Genomic DNA, 18,227 nt, shown 5'->3' with positions numbered 1-18,227 from the left:
TTTTGCTTCTTTACTGTTTTCTCATAAAGGAGACCATCTATAGCTCAGGGTTGAGATGAGGGGTCCTTGGTACTCTCTGAGCTTAGTTGTTTTCTTGCAGACATTTCATTACTCAAGCTAGATAAAACAACTATCTTCTCAATTCTGGCTTTGCGTGCTGATTTGGTCTCTCTAGTAAGCCTTTATGCTTTTAACTTCAGTGTATCTTCTTTGCTATCCTTCAGATATTCTTCCAATGTTCTTTTGTAATTCTTCAACTTTAAGGTGTACATGCAACAATTGCAACATTCGATGTCCACCTATCATTATTATGCCTTCTGGTATGCTATCTCCCAAAGAAACTAGACAAAAACAGCAAAATACTACATTTTTATTTTTAGCATCACAAATAAATGCACATTTTTTTAAATATTTATACTGGATTGTTACTTTTTTCTCTTCACTAGGGCACTTTGTATTATATTTTATTTCAGATATTGGCAATGAGTCTTTTATAGTCTGTATATGCGAATATATAAAATATGTCCTGTAATATATAATAAAATGTATATTGTAATGTATATATTTGTGTAAAATTACATTCAAAACACAATCAATTAAAATAAATATAATCAATATTTTTATCAATTGTAATATATTAATTTAAATTTTTAATATTGTTTTTGAATATAAATTTACATTGAACAGTCCCTGGAAATAAATAGTGATGAATTGCAGTATATAAATGTCTTTTATGAGATGAATTTTGTAGTACCTTTAGATTTATAGATCTGCAGAGTTATTTGCCTTTTCTTTTTCTCAGTCACAAAGTAAGAATAAACTGTATTATGGTGAGAGTTTGTTTCCTTTTTGTCAGAATAGAATATTTGATAAATTAAATTTTACCTAGTTTGAAGTGGGTCTTATGAAGAAATTAAACTACATGATTTTAATCCTTGATTTAAAAATCCAAGAAATTATTTAATGATAAAATACTTACTATTCATGGCTTTATGAAACAGCATTTTTGGTTTATACCACAAATTATGAAAAGTATGAGTCCATACTCAGACCTTACAAGAACAGAAGAGGGGCTTCTGGTTTTTGAAAAGCTGGTAATCAAATCCTGTTTCAAATCCTTTCAGGCTAGGGTTAGGCAAACATTTTTCCACCCGTTTCTACCACAATGTTTCTATGTGCAGCTCTGCTATATTGTCTCGATTGAGAGTTTTATTCATTAACTGATTTATATTTAGAGCTCCATGGAGGAACAGAAATATGTGATGCAATGCTATTGTCATTCAGCCTCCACTCATGAGTAGTCAGTAGGGACGGAGCAAGGAATATTCTGACTCTCTGCACTTTTCACACCTGTCACTTAAATCAGTAATAGAAATGCAAAAGGGAAATGCTTAACTGGCATCATGAGGCTCCCTTAGGGAAATAATGTATTGTACTGCTTCATGAAGATCATATTCTCTACATAATTTGAATGATTACGTCCTTCAGGAAAAGGAAAATATCCTTTCCCATACCTGCCTTCTCCAGATTGTGTTACCATATTTTGGAAGCAATAGAAATACGGGATGACAAGTATGGTTTTACGAGAATAATATCATAGTCATTTGACATTTATATAAAGCAGTAAACCAGAGGTAGGAATGCTTTAAATGCTTTCCTATCAAGACATTTCAGTACTTGTCAGTAAGCAACTTCAACAATTTGTACCTAAAAATGCTGAAAACTTGGAAGAGAGTAGAAATGCTTTCTAAAAACCACTTTCCCTATGTGTGTGAACATACACACTCACACACAGACAAGAATTTCTTTAAGATTGAAATAGATCACAGTCAAGGATAAGACATTCGTTGTTATTGGACATTCCTTTCTAGAGAGACTTGGAAAATACCTACTACAGTGTTTGGATGTCACATCAAGTTCTTATCGCTATCTAGTGACTTCAATTGCATTTTTCAAGAAAAAGATCCTAGAAGTGGCCTAGAAACAGGAGGAGGAGGAAGAAGAGGAAGAAGAAATCTGTTCAATTTGATTTTTGGCAATTCTATGGCAATTCTCTCTCCGCATTTTGTCTTCTTTGAGTTGTTTTATGCTCTGTCTTGTGTCAGCTTTGAAGGTATCTACCACCAAGTCTTTAGTTTCTTTCGTTTCTTTTTACTGTTGGCCAATCCAAGCATAACTGCTTTTCTAGAAAGTTTGATTGGATGACATGGCCAAATAAGTAAGGCAGAATGTTGTGATTTTACCTGTTTTTCTGTGATCCAATACCTGCTTATCTGTCATCTTTGTTGTCCTGGGAATGCACAGGACATGCTCCAACACCACAACTCAAACAAGTCAATTTTCGTCCTGTATAGGTTTTTTTTTCATGGTTCAACTATCACATAGGTAGTTGGGCAACACGGCAGTGCAGTCTAATCTGCATTTAACTGTCAGACTTCTCATCCTTGCTTTTCCATACTTGATTCACGCTTATCAATACTGTGTGGCCCAGTGCGATTCAACACTTTATTTCTGGGCTGCATTCACTGCTTTGATCAATCCTGCATACATTCACAGATTCAGTCTCTTTACCATCAATTGTTATTTTGACATGTCCATTCCTTGCAGTGCTTGTGAGCTTGGCCTTTTTGACATTCAGGATGAGGTCAAATGCTCACTTTCTTTAATCCTTTTGATCAAATGTCTGAGGCCTTCTTTGGTTTCTGAGGGGACAGTTGTATCATCAGCATATTGAAGATTGTTGGTATTCTTTCCTTACATTTGGGGACAGAAAGACAAAATTTGCCTTGGCACCCATGTTGATCAGAACCGTCCTCTGCCACCCTTTTAGCCTGGCTTCCACCCAAACCTTTTTGTCTGATTGAGTTACGAGCTCCTAGATGTAAAAACTGTCTGTCTAGATGAAGATAAGCCTGGAATAAAAGAAGATGGTGAAAAAGAGGGGGAAAAAAATAAGAGAATGCCTCCCTACTGAACTCCTGTTCATTTAATCACTAGAAGCTCCCTTCCTCATCTTCTGTGTGTCTTTAGCTGCCTGAACGTAGGTAGAATAGCTTCAATGGATAAGTCACACAGGAAATTATTAGCAGTCATAAGCAGTAGCAGTCTCTTCCTCCTCCTTGGCTCATGTTCTCTCTTTTCTCCCAAGTCCCTTGATAAACTTGCATTTGCTCTCTCTGTTCACTCACTAGTTGAAAAAAGCAAACTCTGTGGGATACATCTAGACTTCTAAGTATTACTGTTAAGTTGCAACTTGTTATGATGCAGTAAAAGCAATGTTTATTATAAAGACTTAAACCTTCTCAAGGTTCCAAGTTCAGTTTTAATAGTTTTCTTAAAAATAAATCTCTGGGTTTTAAGCTAAGGGTGCAAAAGCCTTTTTTAGTTGTTATTGGTGTTTTACAACCTTGCTTATACATAGCAGATCACTCAAAGATCTATTAGTATTCTGTCCATCTCTGCTCTCAAGTAACGGTGAGAGTCTTGAAATCTGGTTTGGAAGTACTATGAATTTAGATCTCTGAAAGGAGACTGAGCTGAATATATATTACCTGTTGTACGTTGCTGTCTGTCCTTTGTTGTGGTTAGCGGAATGAAAATGAATTATACAAAGGAAAACATCTAAACATGCAGGATATCGGGAGATCTGAAAATTCATATTTTTGGTGCAAAAATCATATTAACTTTTTTTTTGCTTCAAAAGAGAAAATTATACAGTCTAGTTTATCATTTATATAGCTTAATTCTGCAATAGAACCAAACCATTAATAAATAAAGGATTTCATAATTCGGTGTAGTTTGCATCAGCAGCATCTAAAACTCCTGAATTACTGTTAATATTATATGCATTTGGTATGATTTTTAAAGCCATGGTATTTTTGTTTATAGGTTAGAGATATTAATTATTAATTAAATATTGTAAGAACTTGTAATAAAGAGTTAGAATACTACCTTTTAACAAATTACATATTAATAGTTTAAAGTATATTTTAATTTAACAACAAAAATCATGTTGTAGGACACCTCAAAATATTTTTAAAGAATTCGAAGAATCAATCCCATTAGGCTGAAATTATAAAATACACAAGGGAGCACTCATATAATATGGACTTGTCTCACTGTTATACTCTTTTGGTTTAACACCCAAACATTGATAACATATTGTTACAAAGATTAATATTGTTTTAAAATATGAATCTAATTTTGATCTATAATCCAAAATTTGGAATTTATCATTTTTAGAAGAACCATGAATTTTACATGGGGTATGGGGTACAATTAAAAAAAACTCATTTAGGTTGGAAAATATGAAGATCCCAGGACTGCAGTTTTAGATTCATGATATGTATTCAGTTTCTGCTTAAGAACTGGCTCTTTAATGGAATAATATAAATGTTGATAAATAATATTGTTGTGTTAGAATCGGTCATAAGTTGGATTTTTCAGTATGTTGAATGTTCACTAAACAAATGGTTGTAAATCGAGGACAGAGGAATAGAATCAAGACCACATGAAGTGTTAATACTACTTTACAATACTTTGGTAAAACCACACTTGGAATAATGCATCCAGTTTTGGTTATCATGTTATAAAAAAGATGTTGAGACCCCTGAAAGAGTGCAGAGAAGGGCACCAAAGATATTTAGGGGACTGGAGGCTAAAACACATAAACAATAGTTGCTGGAATTGGGTATATCTAGGTTAATGAAAAGGATTGGGGGTGACATGATAGCAATGTTCCAATATCTAAGGGGCTGCCACAAAGAAGAGTGAGCCAACCAAAACACCTGAAGACAGGACAGGAGGAAATGGATGGAAACTAATTGAGAAAAGCAATCAACCAAGGAGAAATTTCCTGACTCTTAGAACAATTAATCCAGAATGAAACAACTTGCTCCCAGAAGTTGTGAATGCTCCCACACTGGACGTTTTTAAGAGATAGTACAGCCACTTATCTGAAATGGTATAGAATTTCCTGCCTGAGCAGGGGGTTCGACAAGAAGAACTCCAAGGTCCCTTCCAACTCTTGTTGTTCTATATTCTGTAGTTTGCAACAGGTGGCCTGTTCCCTCACTATCCCCCCTCCCATGCCTTCCCCACCTTGAGATACCTTATGTGCACTTAACCAACCTATTTGATTAGCGAATGTGCGGGCAAAAGTAGGGAGTGATTGCGGTCAAGACGATTCACTCCTATGAATCCTCGGATTACAAATGTAATTGGCAGGCTCCATTACATTCGTAGCTCAAAGATTACCTGTAGTTTCAATTATATTATTGAATATATGAAACATATTATATAATATTAATATTATTATTGTTGTTTCAGGAATTCTGAATTAAAGTGCATATTTGGTTCTGTATTTGCTCCCAATAAGCAATTTCCATATATTTCATTTTAAAACAGTTACAACAAATGTGACAATATCTGTATGGGATAGAAATTCATTAGGTGGCATGATTTATTTATTTTTTTGTTTTTTTTTAATAAGTTGGTGATGTCTGAGTCAATAGGTCTTCTCAGAAGAATTTTTGATATCTACTTCAGAATTCAACATGTGCACATTATCACTTATATTATTGTTCGATGTATATTGCATGAGGCATCGTGTTTTGAGAGAATAGTGAGAAATAGTCTAAGCAGTTGTTTTGGTTTCAGCGAATTGCATTATAGAGTTTCTGTCATTGCTGATTTTTTTAAAAAAAAATGTTTGAGATTGGTGTTCATTTTACAATTCTCGCTTGGTTGACCTAGGATAGGAAAGAAGAAGGAAAAGAAGGATTGTTAATCCAATCAGAGTTCTGGCGTTGATCTGGTTTGAAATGTCATGTCACCCATGAACTTTTTCAGCAGTCGTGCTCTTTTCTTGCCCGTCAAATCTTCTACATCTATAATAGGATAAATGGCAGTTTTAAATTTTTTTAACTATTTTTAATATGTTACAAATATGTTTTAAATGTGGCATGCTGGGTGGGCTCAGAACTTTTATTATTTTTAATTAGCAGCCACTGTAAGAGAATTGGGTGCATTTAATGTTTTGCTCTTAGCTGCATCATTTGGTGGTTAAGAAACACTCCTCACTGATTGACGGAAACCTTTGTAAAACCACGGATGGTCACTTTCTGCAGAATTATAATCTTGCTGCTGTACATAATGAGGTCAGTGAAGCAGCAAGCAAGAAAATGTAGAATTCTATAGCATGGATCTGTAAGCACAGCACTGTCTAGGCTATTTAAGTTTAATGAGGCAGCTACTGTGCTGCTGCATATGCTCGCTGAACAGTCCCAGCATGTATTTCAAAACTAAAATGTAGCTCATAATCCATGTCCATGTGCTGTAGGAGATGAGACTGTTCTGTTAAGTCTGCATTCTCTTGCATTCCCTTTAGTATTAATGTTACCAGAATGTGTTATTTGTTCTGTTTTATTGGAAGTGAGGATCAGGATTGCTACTCCTTTTCTTCGTCCTCGGAGCCTTGGCACTACCACACAGTAATACCTTGGTAGTGCTCAGATTCTCTGGAGAATATCCACTTTCTTCAAGGCTAAAACAACCACTAAAATAAGTTCTCAAACATCTATTCTTTTCTTTAATATTTTGTAAGCATGCAAACACATGAACCATCGTTCATGTTATATAGACATTCTGACCTCCACTAATGTTTCTGCAAGGGTGCCCAATAATGTGATTATATGATTGTGGCCCCAGTAATCAAAGGAAGCTAATCCAAGGTTGACCTCAATCTTTCCATGTTTTGAGATTACACAGATTTTTTTTTAAAAAAAACCAATGGAATTGATATTTAGGGTGCTGTATCATGGCTTTGAATGTACATTGGGTATATGCCAGTCCCCTTGAGCATTTATATTTGATAATTCAGCCAATTACATCAAGCTAATAAAGTGAAATGACCAAGATGTGATCAGTTCAAATTTCATAGCTTTTTACTACTTGTCATCAGGAGGCAGAGAAAGGAGAATCGAGAAAAAGAAAAGAGTGAGCAAATCCAAAATTCCTTTTTTGGTGCTCTGTCAGGCCCAATAAACTTTATTCCAAACAGAGTCAGCTAATCTTTCCTAAAAATCAGGTGTGCATTCACTGTAATGAAGAGCACTGGAATATATGGTATCATGTTCAGAAGGTGATCAGTGATGAATTGTAGTCTGCATCTGTGATAGATGGTCTGCATCATAGATAGATCACATTTTTAGCAAAATCCCATAAAATAAAAGACTCCTTTTTATATTTTGGGAAACAATACATTAAGATATTGCATTGATCTGTGAAGGAGGACTCTGAAAACTGTTCCATTTTATGCTGGCTGCCAGTTGTGGCATGCTGCGACATGTACCATTTTTGAAATAAATGAAATTATTGAATAATTTAAAAAGATAACAATATCCCTGTGTTTTCTCTTTCACTGTTTGGCAAATAGTAATAAGCACAATTCTTGTCTCACACTTAGCTCCATTAAGATCTTGAGAAACTCTAACACCCTCACTAATACCTTGACTGAGAGTGAGAACAGAATTTTCCTGATAAATTAGTTCTCATATTTACATATTATTCTGCTGGGAACATGTTTATTTGTAAAAAGCTAATCCCGTGGACTATTAGTTTTTTCCCCCTCTCTCCTCAATTTTCACTTGTAACATATATTATTCCTACTTTGAGGTGGTCAACTGCCTTTCTCTCATTAAACGTTAATTTTGGTGTTTTGCTCCATGCTTGATGATGTAATGCACTTAGCAATAATGGATGGTTCCCTGAGAGAGATCGTAAGTTTCTTGTCCTCTTTCTCGTGAAAGGCATAACTTTTTGAAGAGAGGCTTGGATCGAATTGACAGGATCAAAAGCAAAATCTGCTTTGCCCTGTGCAACAAGCAAGAAGTATTTTGTAGTGGTAGACAGGTGGGCGGGGAGGGGATGAAGGGGAAGCAGTGAAAACAGACTTCCCATTTATTATCAAAACATTGATGATTGTGGAGAGACATAAAGAAACAAACAACACACTTGCTTCATAGAGATGCAATTTCTCAAGACCACATTTCAAAGCTGCCCATCCCCCACCAATAATAGGAACATGAGTCTTTTTTTTTTCCTAAAGAGAGAAAATCTCTCATTTTCCTAGAAAATCAATAAGACAGTGTTGTACATTCTCGGTGCTCTCTGCATTGTTATCAATCTTTGCTTTTCCCCTTTTGTGCTTTACCAAAAAAAAAAAAAAAGCTATAACAAGAAATGATGCTGTTTTTTAGTTCTGCTGAATATTAATGAATAAAGATGCAGGTGGTCTGTATTCAGTCTTTGAAACCTGCTCTTCAATAAATGGTTTTCTAATCTTTTTTCCTAGATGGAAATCCTGTATGAATGTGGAAGCCATTAGCAGAGTAATTGCTGTCTGTTACCATGACAACCAGCCGCTGCAGTCACCTGCCCGAAGTCTTACCAGACTGCACCAGCCCAGCCACTCCTGTGGTAAAGACTGTGGAGGACTGTAGCAGCCTTGTGAATGGACAGCCGCAGTATGTCATGCAAGTTTCGGCCAAGGACGGACAGCTGCTATCAACTGTAGTACGGACTCTTACCACGCAGAGGTACGGTCAGTCAGTCGTATCAAACTCAAAAGACATGTCTGGTTGCCTATTCAGCTTTGCTGGAGGAGTAAGGGCAAAGTACGGAGGGGATGTTGGTTGCAAGATCTGAGCCTTTGTAGTCCTACTTGGGACTTTATTTTTAAGGCCAGGCTAAGCACAGTCTGTTTTTATCCTGGTTAGATTAGAGGCTACTCTTCTGCACGCTCCTGTTTCCGTAACTCTGAGCAGACTCCATGCACAACTTGCGCTCTTAGAGATTTCCTCTTTTGAATTCAGAATGAATTTTGGAAGCTGACAATAACTTTGTGACTGTCTTTAATGCGTAAACTTGCTTGTTCTCATTCGGTGCAGGAAAAGGTGGGGAAATAGCTGGGAGAGGCGGGTTATAAAGTGAATAAGATGCAACAAATCCTTCCGATTTGGAAAAGAAAACTTTAGAAGTGACATCCTGCTGACTTGTGCATGCTCCTCATTGCAAACTGTGTGCCTCTGTATGAGTGATTGACAGAAGGAGATTCTTAGGTCCTCTTTCATCCAGCTTCGGAGTGTTATAGAGCTTCTTTTTTTTCATTCTTTCATGTCTGCCTTATATTTCTACAGCCAGGGAGCCTCTTAACTCTTTGACACAGTAATCACTGGCTACATGGTTTTTCTCAAATGTGCTTCAGGAATAGGTCTGACAGCTGGAAGTTATATTACTGTTAATTTATGGTGGTGTGCATGCTGGCTGGGACTGATGGGCATTGTAATGCAGTACATCTGAAAGATTCCAGATTGGAATATTTATTTTCTCTTAATATTATTGAGTCATTCATGGGTTTTTACTCTTTAAGTTAACTTTAATGCATTTATATCACACAAAAAAAGAATGTTAAATGTACCATGCCATATATATTGCCTGTTACACCATTAGCCAATTCCACCAGAATTGCAACAAACCATATTGGATTGTTAGAAAAAGGTATTCCTTTTCCTAACTCAGCACAGGTGTGTGCGTGCGCATACATGTTATGTGTTAATAAAATATACATAATATGTTGATGTGCTTTTTCTTTATAAAAACAGATTATTGGAAGTTTCTACAGAAAGTTTAAATTACTTATATAAAAAGCTAAAGTTTCAATTGCAGATCACCATGATAGGTCTGTCTTAGAATAAACACCATTTCTAACAGTAAATTTCTGAAATTTGTGCATTTGTTTTTGTGTTGGTTTCTCCTTTTTCTTAAGAGCAGCACACGCAGGATTCTGTTCAGTCTTGTCAGAACTACTCTGTGAGATACGTTAGGGCTGAGAGGTTTAAAGGAAGGACACTCTGATACATAGTTGAGAGCGATATTAACCTTCAAGTCCCAATGCTGCAACTAGAATACCAACTTGCTCTCGTCCTGATATTTTGGATAATGCTATGCTTGGATTCCCACATTAGGGAAGGCAATTTTGTATCATACTGCCTAAAATGGAAGTATTGAGATAGGCAGTATCAAATATTAAATATTAATTTGAATAATTTTGAGATAATGAATAAACCAGTCATTGAGATATACCCATGATCATGTTTAAGGAAAGAATAAATAGGATTTAAACAGAAATATCCCAGTTTGATTGCCTTGCTATAGGATCAAATCAAATATATTATGCTTCAGTTATTTTATAAGGAAAGCAAATGGAACACTACAGGCCAGTCCTCACTTATAAATTACTGGTGTTCAATCAAATCAATTTTAACAATTTAACTTGGGAGAAAGATTTTTAAACTTAAATAAATAGGCTAAAGAATAAAGTCCCAAGTTTCTTTTCCTGAAGAAGAATTTGAAGAAATGTTGCAGGTGATAATGGGCCTTGGGTTTATTTTTTGTAAGTTAATGTTGCATGTGCTTTGTGCAACAAATCGCCTACAACTATCTTCTTCAGTTTTATTTTCTTTTGGAGATCTTACAAGAACCTAAGGACCTGGAAAAGCAGCCTATCACATATGAATACAGTGAAGAATCCTAAGATGGCTTTCCACAAAGTATACTTTGGGGTCCTTCAAAAATAAGGGCAGAACACTGTTTCCTTTAAACACAGGAACTGTCACCCAAGAGACAGTAGTACATCTCTCTGAAGAAACTTACTCAGCATTCCTTACTCAGCTGGCAACAGAAGCAAGGCTTTTGTAAAAGTCACTTTTACAAACAAAAGTGAAATATAGACAATCGGCTAATACAGAATCTTTCAAGGCAGCCTGCTATTTATAGCAGCCCGAAGGTTTAAAATCTCACCTGTCCTTATGTAGTAGCAGACTTCGTGCTGCTCATTTCTCACTTTTGAATGTGAAGGGTGCCTGCGCCAAATATTTGGTCTCAGCTTTTTCCTTCTGGTTGACAGCTTTGCACCTCCTATCTAGTTCTCTCTTCGTTATCCCCAAGTTCTAGAGAGGATACGCTTGTCTCAGCAAAGACATTGCTCCAATTCTCGAAGGGAAACTGGTGCCATGTGGAAAAAAAGATAACTCATGTAGATTGGAAAAAGAGAGAGGAGCCATTGTGATGAATGTAGTATGAAACTAGCATGAGGAGAAAGTAGGCTGACTATGTAGAGCAGCAAATTAAACCTAACATCCACAGGACTTCTGCCTAGAGCAGGCACATGGTCACTCTGCACCAGAGGTGGGTTCCTGCCAGTTCTAACTTCTTCTATAGAAGAGGTTCCAGAAATCTACAGTGCCGTTTAGAACCGATTCCAGCTCCCTCCCCCTGCCCATCTGCACATCATCAAGATGAAAAGCGAGAGGAGGAATTCTGGGAGTTGAAGTCCACAAGTCTTAACACCCCTGTCAAGTTTGAACACCCTGGTTTTTTTTTCCCAAAGGGTTAACGGTACAAAGGTCTTGTAACTTGACAGCTTTAAGACTTGCACGCTTCAATGTCAGAGTTTCTGAGCCAACATTTTGGTTGCTAAGCAAGTGAGTTTCACCACATTTTACAAGTTGGCCATGCCCACCCAGTCACATGGCTGGCAAGCTACTCCCACCCAGTCACATGGCTGGCAAGCCACTCCCACAAAGCAGGCCACACCTACAGAAAAGGTTCTAAAAAATTTTTAAACCCACCACTGCTCTGCATGCGATAATCTGAAGAAGCAGTAAAGCTGCATGTACACCAGAGAGGATATTTAATACCATTTCAAGGGAGCCAGATTTAGATTTTATTTGAAATGTTTGTTTTCGATATTTCTGGTAATTTTAATAGATTTTTCTTAAATAAAACTAATCGCAATGGATGAAGAAATGAATACATAGATTGAAAATACTTCATCCGTTCAAGCAAACAAATCTTGAGCATGCATATAAATATGCTCTAGATATACACCAGAGAGAGAAGGAAAGAGACTGTGAAAAATAGGTGTGAGAATGAACAGCTACAGCTAATCAATTAACTATTACGCTTTAAAATCAGAAGCTGGTTTCCAAGAAAAAGCTGTGTGAAAGACTGCAATAGGAGTTGCAGTATAGAAGAAAAGAGCTTCATTCTCAAGACATCTTTTCATAGGATTATCTGTTGTATAAAATGATCCATTTCAATTTAAGCAATTGCATCCCTAAAGAGATTCATCTGTCACAGACAGTTTTGGTTTTCTTACATTTCTGATGGGGCTGTGTAATTAATAGCAGTACAATAAAAAAGTAAAGTTTCCCTCACACATATATGTGCTAGTCGTTCCCGACTCTAGGGGGTGGTGCTCATCTCCATTTCAAAGCTGAAGAGCCAGCACTGTCCGAAGATGTTTCCATGGTCATGTGGCTGACAAGACTAAACGCTGAAGGGGCATGGAATGCTGTTATCTTCCCACCAAAGGTGGTTCCTATTTTTCTACTTGCATTTTTACATGCTTTCAAACTGCTAGGTTTTCAGAAGACAAGTAACGGGAGCTCACGCCGTTACATGGCACTAGGGATTTGAACCGCCGAACTGCCAACCTTTCTGATTGACAAGCTAAGCGTCTTAGCCACTGAGCCACCGCATCCAATAAACAACTGCTATATCCGAAGTTGGCTCATCCCAAATGTTAACAATTTTAGTTTAATAAAGTAGATTGTTAAATGTTTTATATGTTGGATTTCTGAAGGGGTCATCTGCCATAATAAAGTTTGAAACAGAGTTTTTGCACTCTTCACCTTCATTTCTCCTTGTATCTTAATATAATACTTCTGGAATTTGTTAAAGCAGTTTCCCATAACATTTCATTCAAGAAACTCTGGTTTAAGCTCTGAGTGCAAACTAAAGTTGCAAATCATGAGATATAATCCAGAGGAAATGGCAGACATGAATTGTAAAGAGGCTACAAAAGAGAAAAAAATGTAGAGAATACTGAAAACTCAGAATGGGGGATGGGACAAAGTAGAACTTTTGGTAGACTGATGAAAGAAGTTTTCCCAGTTGTAGCAATTTTGGCTAGATTCCAAGGTGAAGATATTGGCACAAATGTATTAGAGAATCAAGGAACATCTCTCTCCCCACTCCTTCCTCCCCTCCCCCTCTGTTTCACGCCACAATATACTGCATATGTGGTGACTCATTTGGGAGCAGTATTGAATGTTGCCCAGATCACATTAACTAATAAAATTTAAGGATTGCTTCTTTATATAACTTGATTGAGTGTTCATAAAGAATGGGGCTGCCTTGTTAATTCTTCTACTATGGTAAGATTACAGTGTAGGTAGATGGAAAGAGATTATGCACAGCAATGAATTGTACTGTATACAGTACAATTAACCTTGAAATAACCAAATAACCTTGATGTTCCTTCAATGTATGACTCCTGCACCAACTTAATCCTTTTTTTTCAGTCCTTTCAATGACCGACCAATGTGCAGGATTTGCCACGAAGGCAGCAGTCAAGAAGACCTGCTTTCTCCTTGTGAATGTACTGGAACCTTGGGGACTATTCATCGTAGCTGCCTGGAACACTGGCTCTCATCTTCAAATACCAATTACTGTGAACTTTGCCACTTCAAGTTTACAGTAGAGCGCAAACCAAGGCCGTTGGTCGAGGTCAGTAATTGAGAAAAGCTTTTAATTATGGATGTTTTTATACTGTACCGCAAGCAAAGGAAAATCTGTAATCTGGAAAGTTTAGGGTCAAAAAGGAGGAGCAGAAGGACAGCAAGAAGAGATTTGTTTATTAATTACATTTACACACTGCCCACCTCACTGTCTAAATGACTCAGAGTACAAGTAAAAAATTGAGTTATATAAAAATACGAGTAAAATTCAGTTATGAATCCTTTCAGTTTTTAGCTAAGCCTATGAATGATTAAAGTGGAATTGATGCCTTGGGTTTTATGTACCTTTATTTAACTATAGCAGAAAATATTTAGGATACATGTAATATTCTTTGATTTAGTGTTTTAAAAGGAAATAAATTTATACCACATTAATAGAAATGCTAGTGTGTATTATAAATACATGCTAAGAAATTATTTTTAAAATCTACTGAACTGACAGGTGGTGTTTTTTTTCCACATTTTAAATATTTTTGTTGAATCTCTTAGTTGCCAAAGAGTGTCATATAAGCCAGTTGTTTTATTCTATTTGCTCATTCTAGGTGCAGTAATTTAAATAAGTGATTTAAATAAATTGAGCTGTATATAAAATGGCAATATACTCACTTGACTGCTGCATTAAAAGCTTTTTGTTTTCTTTTGAAATACAGTACATATTACAGGTCACTTTAAAATCAACATAAAGCAGTGGATTGTGAGAATTCTGAATAATATATTATCTTTCTACAAGTTATGAAAAATTAGTCGTGAAGCTGACAAGATAAAGCTATGTATTTTATTTTGTTTCAACCAGTACTATCCCACTGGTTAGAATCATAGAACTGAAGGGATTTTAGAAGTCTCTAGGTCAACTTTTCATTCAGTTCAGGAGCCATCAGATCATCTCTGACATCCGCCATCTGTTTCAGGGCTTAGTGAAGGAGAACTCACTGCCTCATATGGCAGCCTGTCCCCTGGCTGATAGATCATTCATTCAGAAAGGTCCCCTTGATGCCTAACCTGAATCTCCTTCTTTATATTTTAACTGATAAGGGCAAAAGAGGATGTTCACTCCAGTGTGACAGCCCTTCAGATGTTTGAAAATTGCTATTATAAACATATCTAGATTTTTTTAACTGCTCTTCGTGATTCTTTGCTGTTGTGAGTCCCCTCCAAATTTGTTCCATTTTGTCCATTTTTTAAAACTCTGGTGCCCAGATTCATATGCAGCATTTCAAGTAGATTCTGACCAGGGCAGAGTAGAGTGGAACAGTTATATCCTGTGGCATAGTTACCTCCTGGACTCTTTACTTCTGTTATTATATCCTAATATAGCATTTGCGGTTTTAGAAGTTAAATTACACTGCTCACTCACATTTAATTTCTGGTTGACGAAGATAGCCAGATGTATTTCTGCCAGGCAAGTGTCTATCCATCCTATTTATCCCCTACATTTTTGTTATCCATATGCAGATCTTTATATGTCTAACTGTTAGAGTCACTCAGTGCTTACCATCTGAAGGGATGCTATTAATGAGAATTCCTTAGGTTCAATCATGCAGGTAATTGTGAATTCATCTAACTAATATCACCCACTTCATGTTTTACTCATTGATGTCTAGCTGATGAAGGTTCTATTGAGGTCCAAGTATACTTTGTGGCCTTCCTGTGAATTATTAAATTAGAAATTCTATTGAAGGCGGTTATATTAGTCAGGCACTGGTTTTGATAAACTGTATTGACTCCTGTTTAATTGTAACATGCCAATTCAAGCTCTCACAAACAGGTTGCTTGATATTCTGTTCAAGGACTTTGCTCAGTGTAGACATGAAGTTTTCAAAGGTTACTGAGAACAGTTCTATAATCAATTCTGCTAATTATTTAACTACCGCAGGATATAATCCATATGACTCTGGAGACAAATTCTGTTCTTTATTATTCTGTCTTTCTATGTTCAAAGCTGACTCCTTGTTCCCCCAGTAGCATAAAAATTGCTACCCACAGCTCCATTTTCCTTCTCAAAGAAGGTGGCTATAAAATGGGATTTGGGAAGTCCTGCTTCTCACCGTCATCCACACATTTCACCACTTTCTCTTAGCAATGGACCTGCATTTTCTAATATGACCAAAAAATGCTCTACTTGTTAGTTTTGGTATCTCTTGCAAGTCTCAGTTCAATCTGTTACCTTTTGTGACAGAATTTCTATAATTTCTGAATAGTATCTTCTGTTTGTCTATGCTGCTCTTCCATTTCCAATTAATGTACTTTCAGAGCTATATGCCAGTTATGAGTATCATCCCAACAAGTTTCAATGATGCTTATCTCATTGCATTTGTCTTCCTGAATTAAGAACATTGGTTTTCCCTTTTTATTCCCATATTTTTTTGCTTTAATGCTAAAATATAGGACGTTTTGAGTACCACCTACTGGTATTCTGAAGTCTTGTCCTAAGAAGCTCTGAGATTCCATCCCAGCATCCTACTTTTTTGTGTTCTGCTTTCTTGACCCTGTCCTTGGGTAGATATTCAATTCAAGACTTTTGTCACTCCACTTTTGTTTTTGTTTAATGCCTCCCTGATTAGAGTGTCCAAAACATTTCCCAGTTTTTGTAAGTTGTCCATTAATTTCCAGAAGCCCTCCGTGAGGATTGCACAAGCAATCCAACCTTTCTGTTTGTGTAGCCATTTGTTGACTTCTAGAATCCTGTTTTCTTGCCCCATCACCCTGGATAATTGAAACTGAGCAATGAAAAGAAACTGATTGATGAAAACACTGCCTATATACAATTTCCTTGACCTTCCTTTCCAAATCCTCCAAAAATTCTTTCAACTTTTTCTTGGCTCTGTCATTGATCCAGAATCAAGGGAAAAGAGCTGATATTGATAGGTTTAGTTTTAGTCTTCATTGCATTTCTTATGGGCACATAGAGGACTATACATACAACATTTATTTAATTAATTCATTTAGGTTTATGTGGTCATCACCACATAGCTGCCTCAGCTCATCTTGGGAGGAAATCAATGACCACTTCAAAACACCTCTTTCTTTCAGGTTGACTCTTGGGTCTTTTTGATTCATAGGGGTTCATGTGTGTTCTATAGTATTCTGGTATAGTTTTCTCAGGTGATTGTCCATTGTACTTCAGAGAGAGACAGAATAGTACCCATTCCAAGTTCCACTGGTATAAAATGAATCCTGGTTTTCTTTTTCCCTTGTCAGAAATGATTAAGAGGTCTTAAGGCTTAAAATCTAGAAGAAATGACACTTACATAAGAGGAATAGATAGGAGGGAAGAAAAAGAATTCAGGCATTTGGTAGATACTGAGTTTCCAGCTTCCAATAAAGGAAACACCTTCTGAAAGGTATCTACTGGGCCAATACTGACTTTATCGTGTACAATGAAGTCTCAGTTTTCTAAACTTTAATTAGAAAACTACAGGTAGTCCTCACTTAGCAACCACAATTGAACCCAGAATTTTGGTCATAAGTCATTGAGGTAATTATGCCAGTCACATATGACCTGACTAGATCTTTCCACTGTTTCTATGACAGTTGCAAAGCAAGTCACCACAGTTAAGCATTACCATGTGGTTATTAAGCAAATTCATTCTTTTTAATGGGTGTTTTTTGCCGGAAACCAGCAAAAAAGGCAGAAATTGCAGTCACGTGACTATGTGACACTATAATAATAAATGTGAATTGCTTATCAAGCACTGAAAATTCAATGGGCGTGGGGTAGCAGCCATAATTTTGTGGACAGGTGATAACTAACTTTGGGGGAGATCCATCATAACTTTGAAAGGGCTACCCTTTCATGACAAGTATGATTCTGAGGGAGGTCTATGTGCTTTCACCATTTCATGAGTAGATGAATATAATGCTCTAAGTTCTTCACAAAAACAGGATTTGACAGATTAAAAAAAAGCTTGATGATATACCATATTTTCTAGAAATCATAGGCATCCAGAGGGGAAAGAGAAGCAAGGATATGACAGCATATGTTTGATGATGTAAATCAGAGAAATGCTGCAACTTACATTCTTCTGTCAGACATTCTTGACAAATATGGTAAATAGTCATGGCATTTTTAAATTACACACATGTGTCATTTTGGCATTACTGTACCTTGTTACAGGTATCATTGCCAGGAATGGTTATTTGAAATGGGGCAACTCGTTACGGCCAAGTCATCATGGGACAATTCACCATAGGACAATTTAACAATTCAATTTAATTATTTAAAATAAAATAAAAATTTCATTTACATTTCATTCTGTCCCTCCTTTTGCATCCTTTCTTTAATTATTCTGCTCCACCATTTCTTTGATATTAGTGTAACTGTTGTCCCATGGTGAGTTGGCTGTGGTAAATTGTCATAGACCATTGGTTATTTACAGTTGGAAGTGGGCCATCCGCTTTTGGATCTTTGTTGGATTTTGCTAATGGCTTGTCATTTAATTGTAAGCCACCCAGAGGTACTTTTCAGAGTGAGACAGGCAGCAAAACAAACAAACAAACAAACAGAAAACAAACACATTATAGCAGAAAAGGCACCAATGGCATCAATATTTCTAGATCAGCGGTTCTCAATCTGTGGGTCATGAC

General features: G+C 36.5%; 1 protein-coding gene across 2 annotated transcripts in view; it reads left to right on the top strand.

Moving 5' to 3' along the window:
- Window positions 1-18,227, top strand: part of MARCHF3 (membrane associated ring-CH-type finger 3) — a 126,123-nt gene that overhangs the window by 84,321 nt on the left and 23,575 nt on the right. For both annotated transcript variants that reach the window (XM_087715871.1, XM_087715872.1), the window contains exons 2-3: window positions 8,354-8,597; window positions 13,428-13,632. In XM_087715871.1, coding sequence (XP_087571997.1) covers window positions 8,410-8,597; window positions 13,428-13,632 — 393 coding nt within the window. In that variant the 5' untranslated portion in view covers window positions 8,354-8,409. The remainder of the gene's footprint in view (window positions 1-8,353; window positions 8,598-13,427; window positions 13,633-18,227) is intronic.

Source organism: Thamnophis sirtalis, unplaced genomic scaffold, assembly GCF_051295495.1.
Source record: "Thamnophis sirtalis isolate CommonGarterSnake01/CBP01778 unplaced genomic scaffold, rThaSir2_p1.2 scaffold_5, whole genome shotgun sequence".
NCBI lineage: Eukaryota > Metazoa > Chordata > Lepidosauria > Squamata > Natricidae > Thamnophis > Thamnophis sirtalis.
Note: the sequence above shows the minus strand (reverse complement) of the source record. Positions and strands in the feature narration are given on the sequence as shown.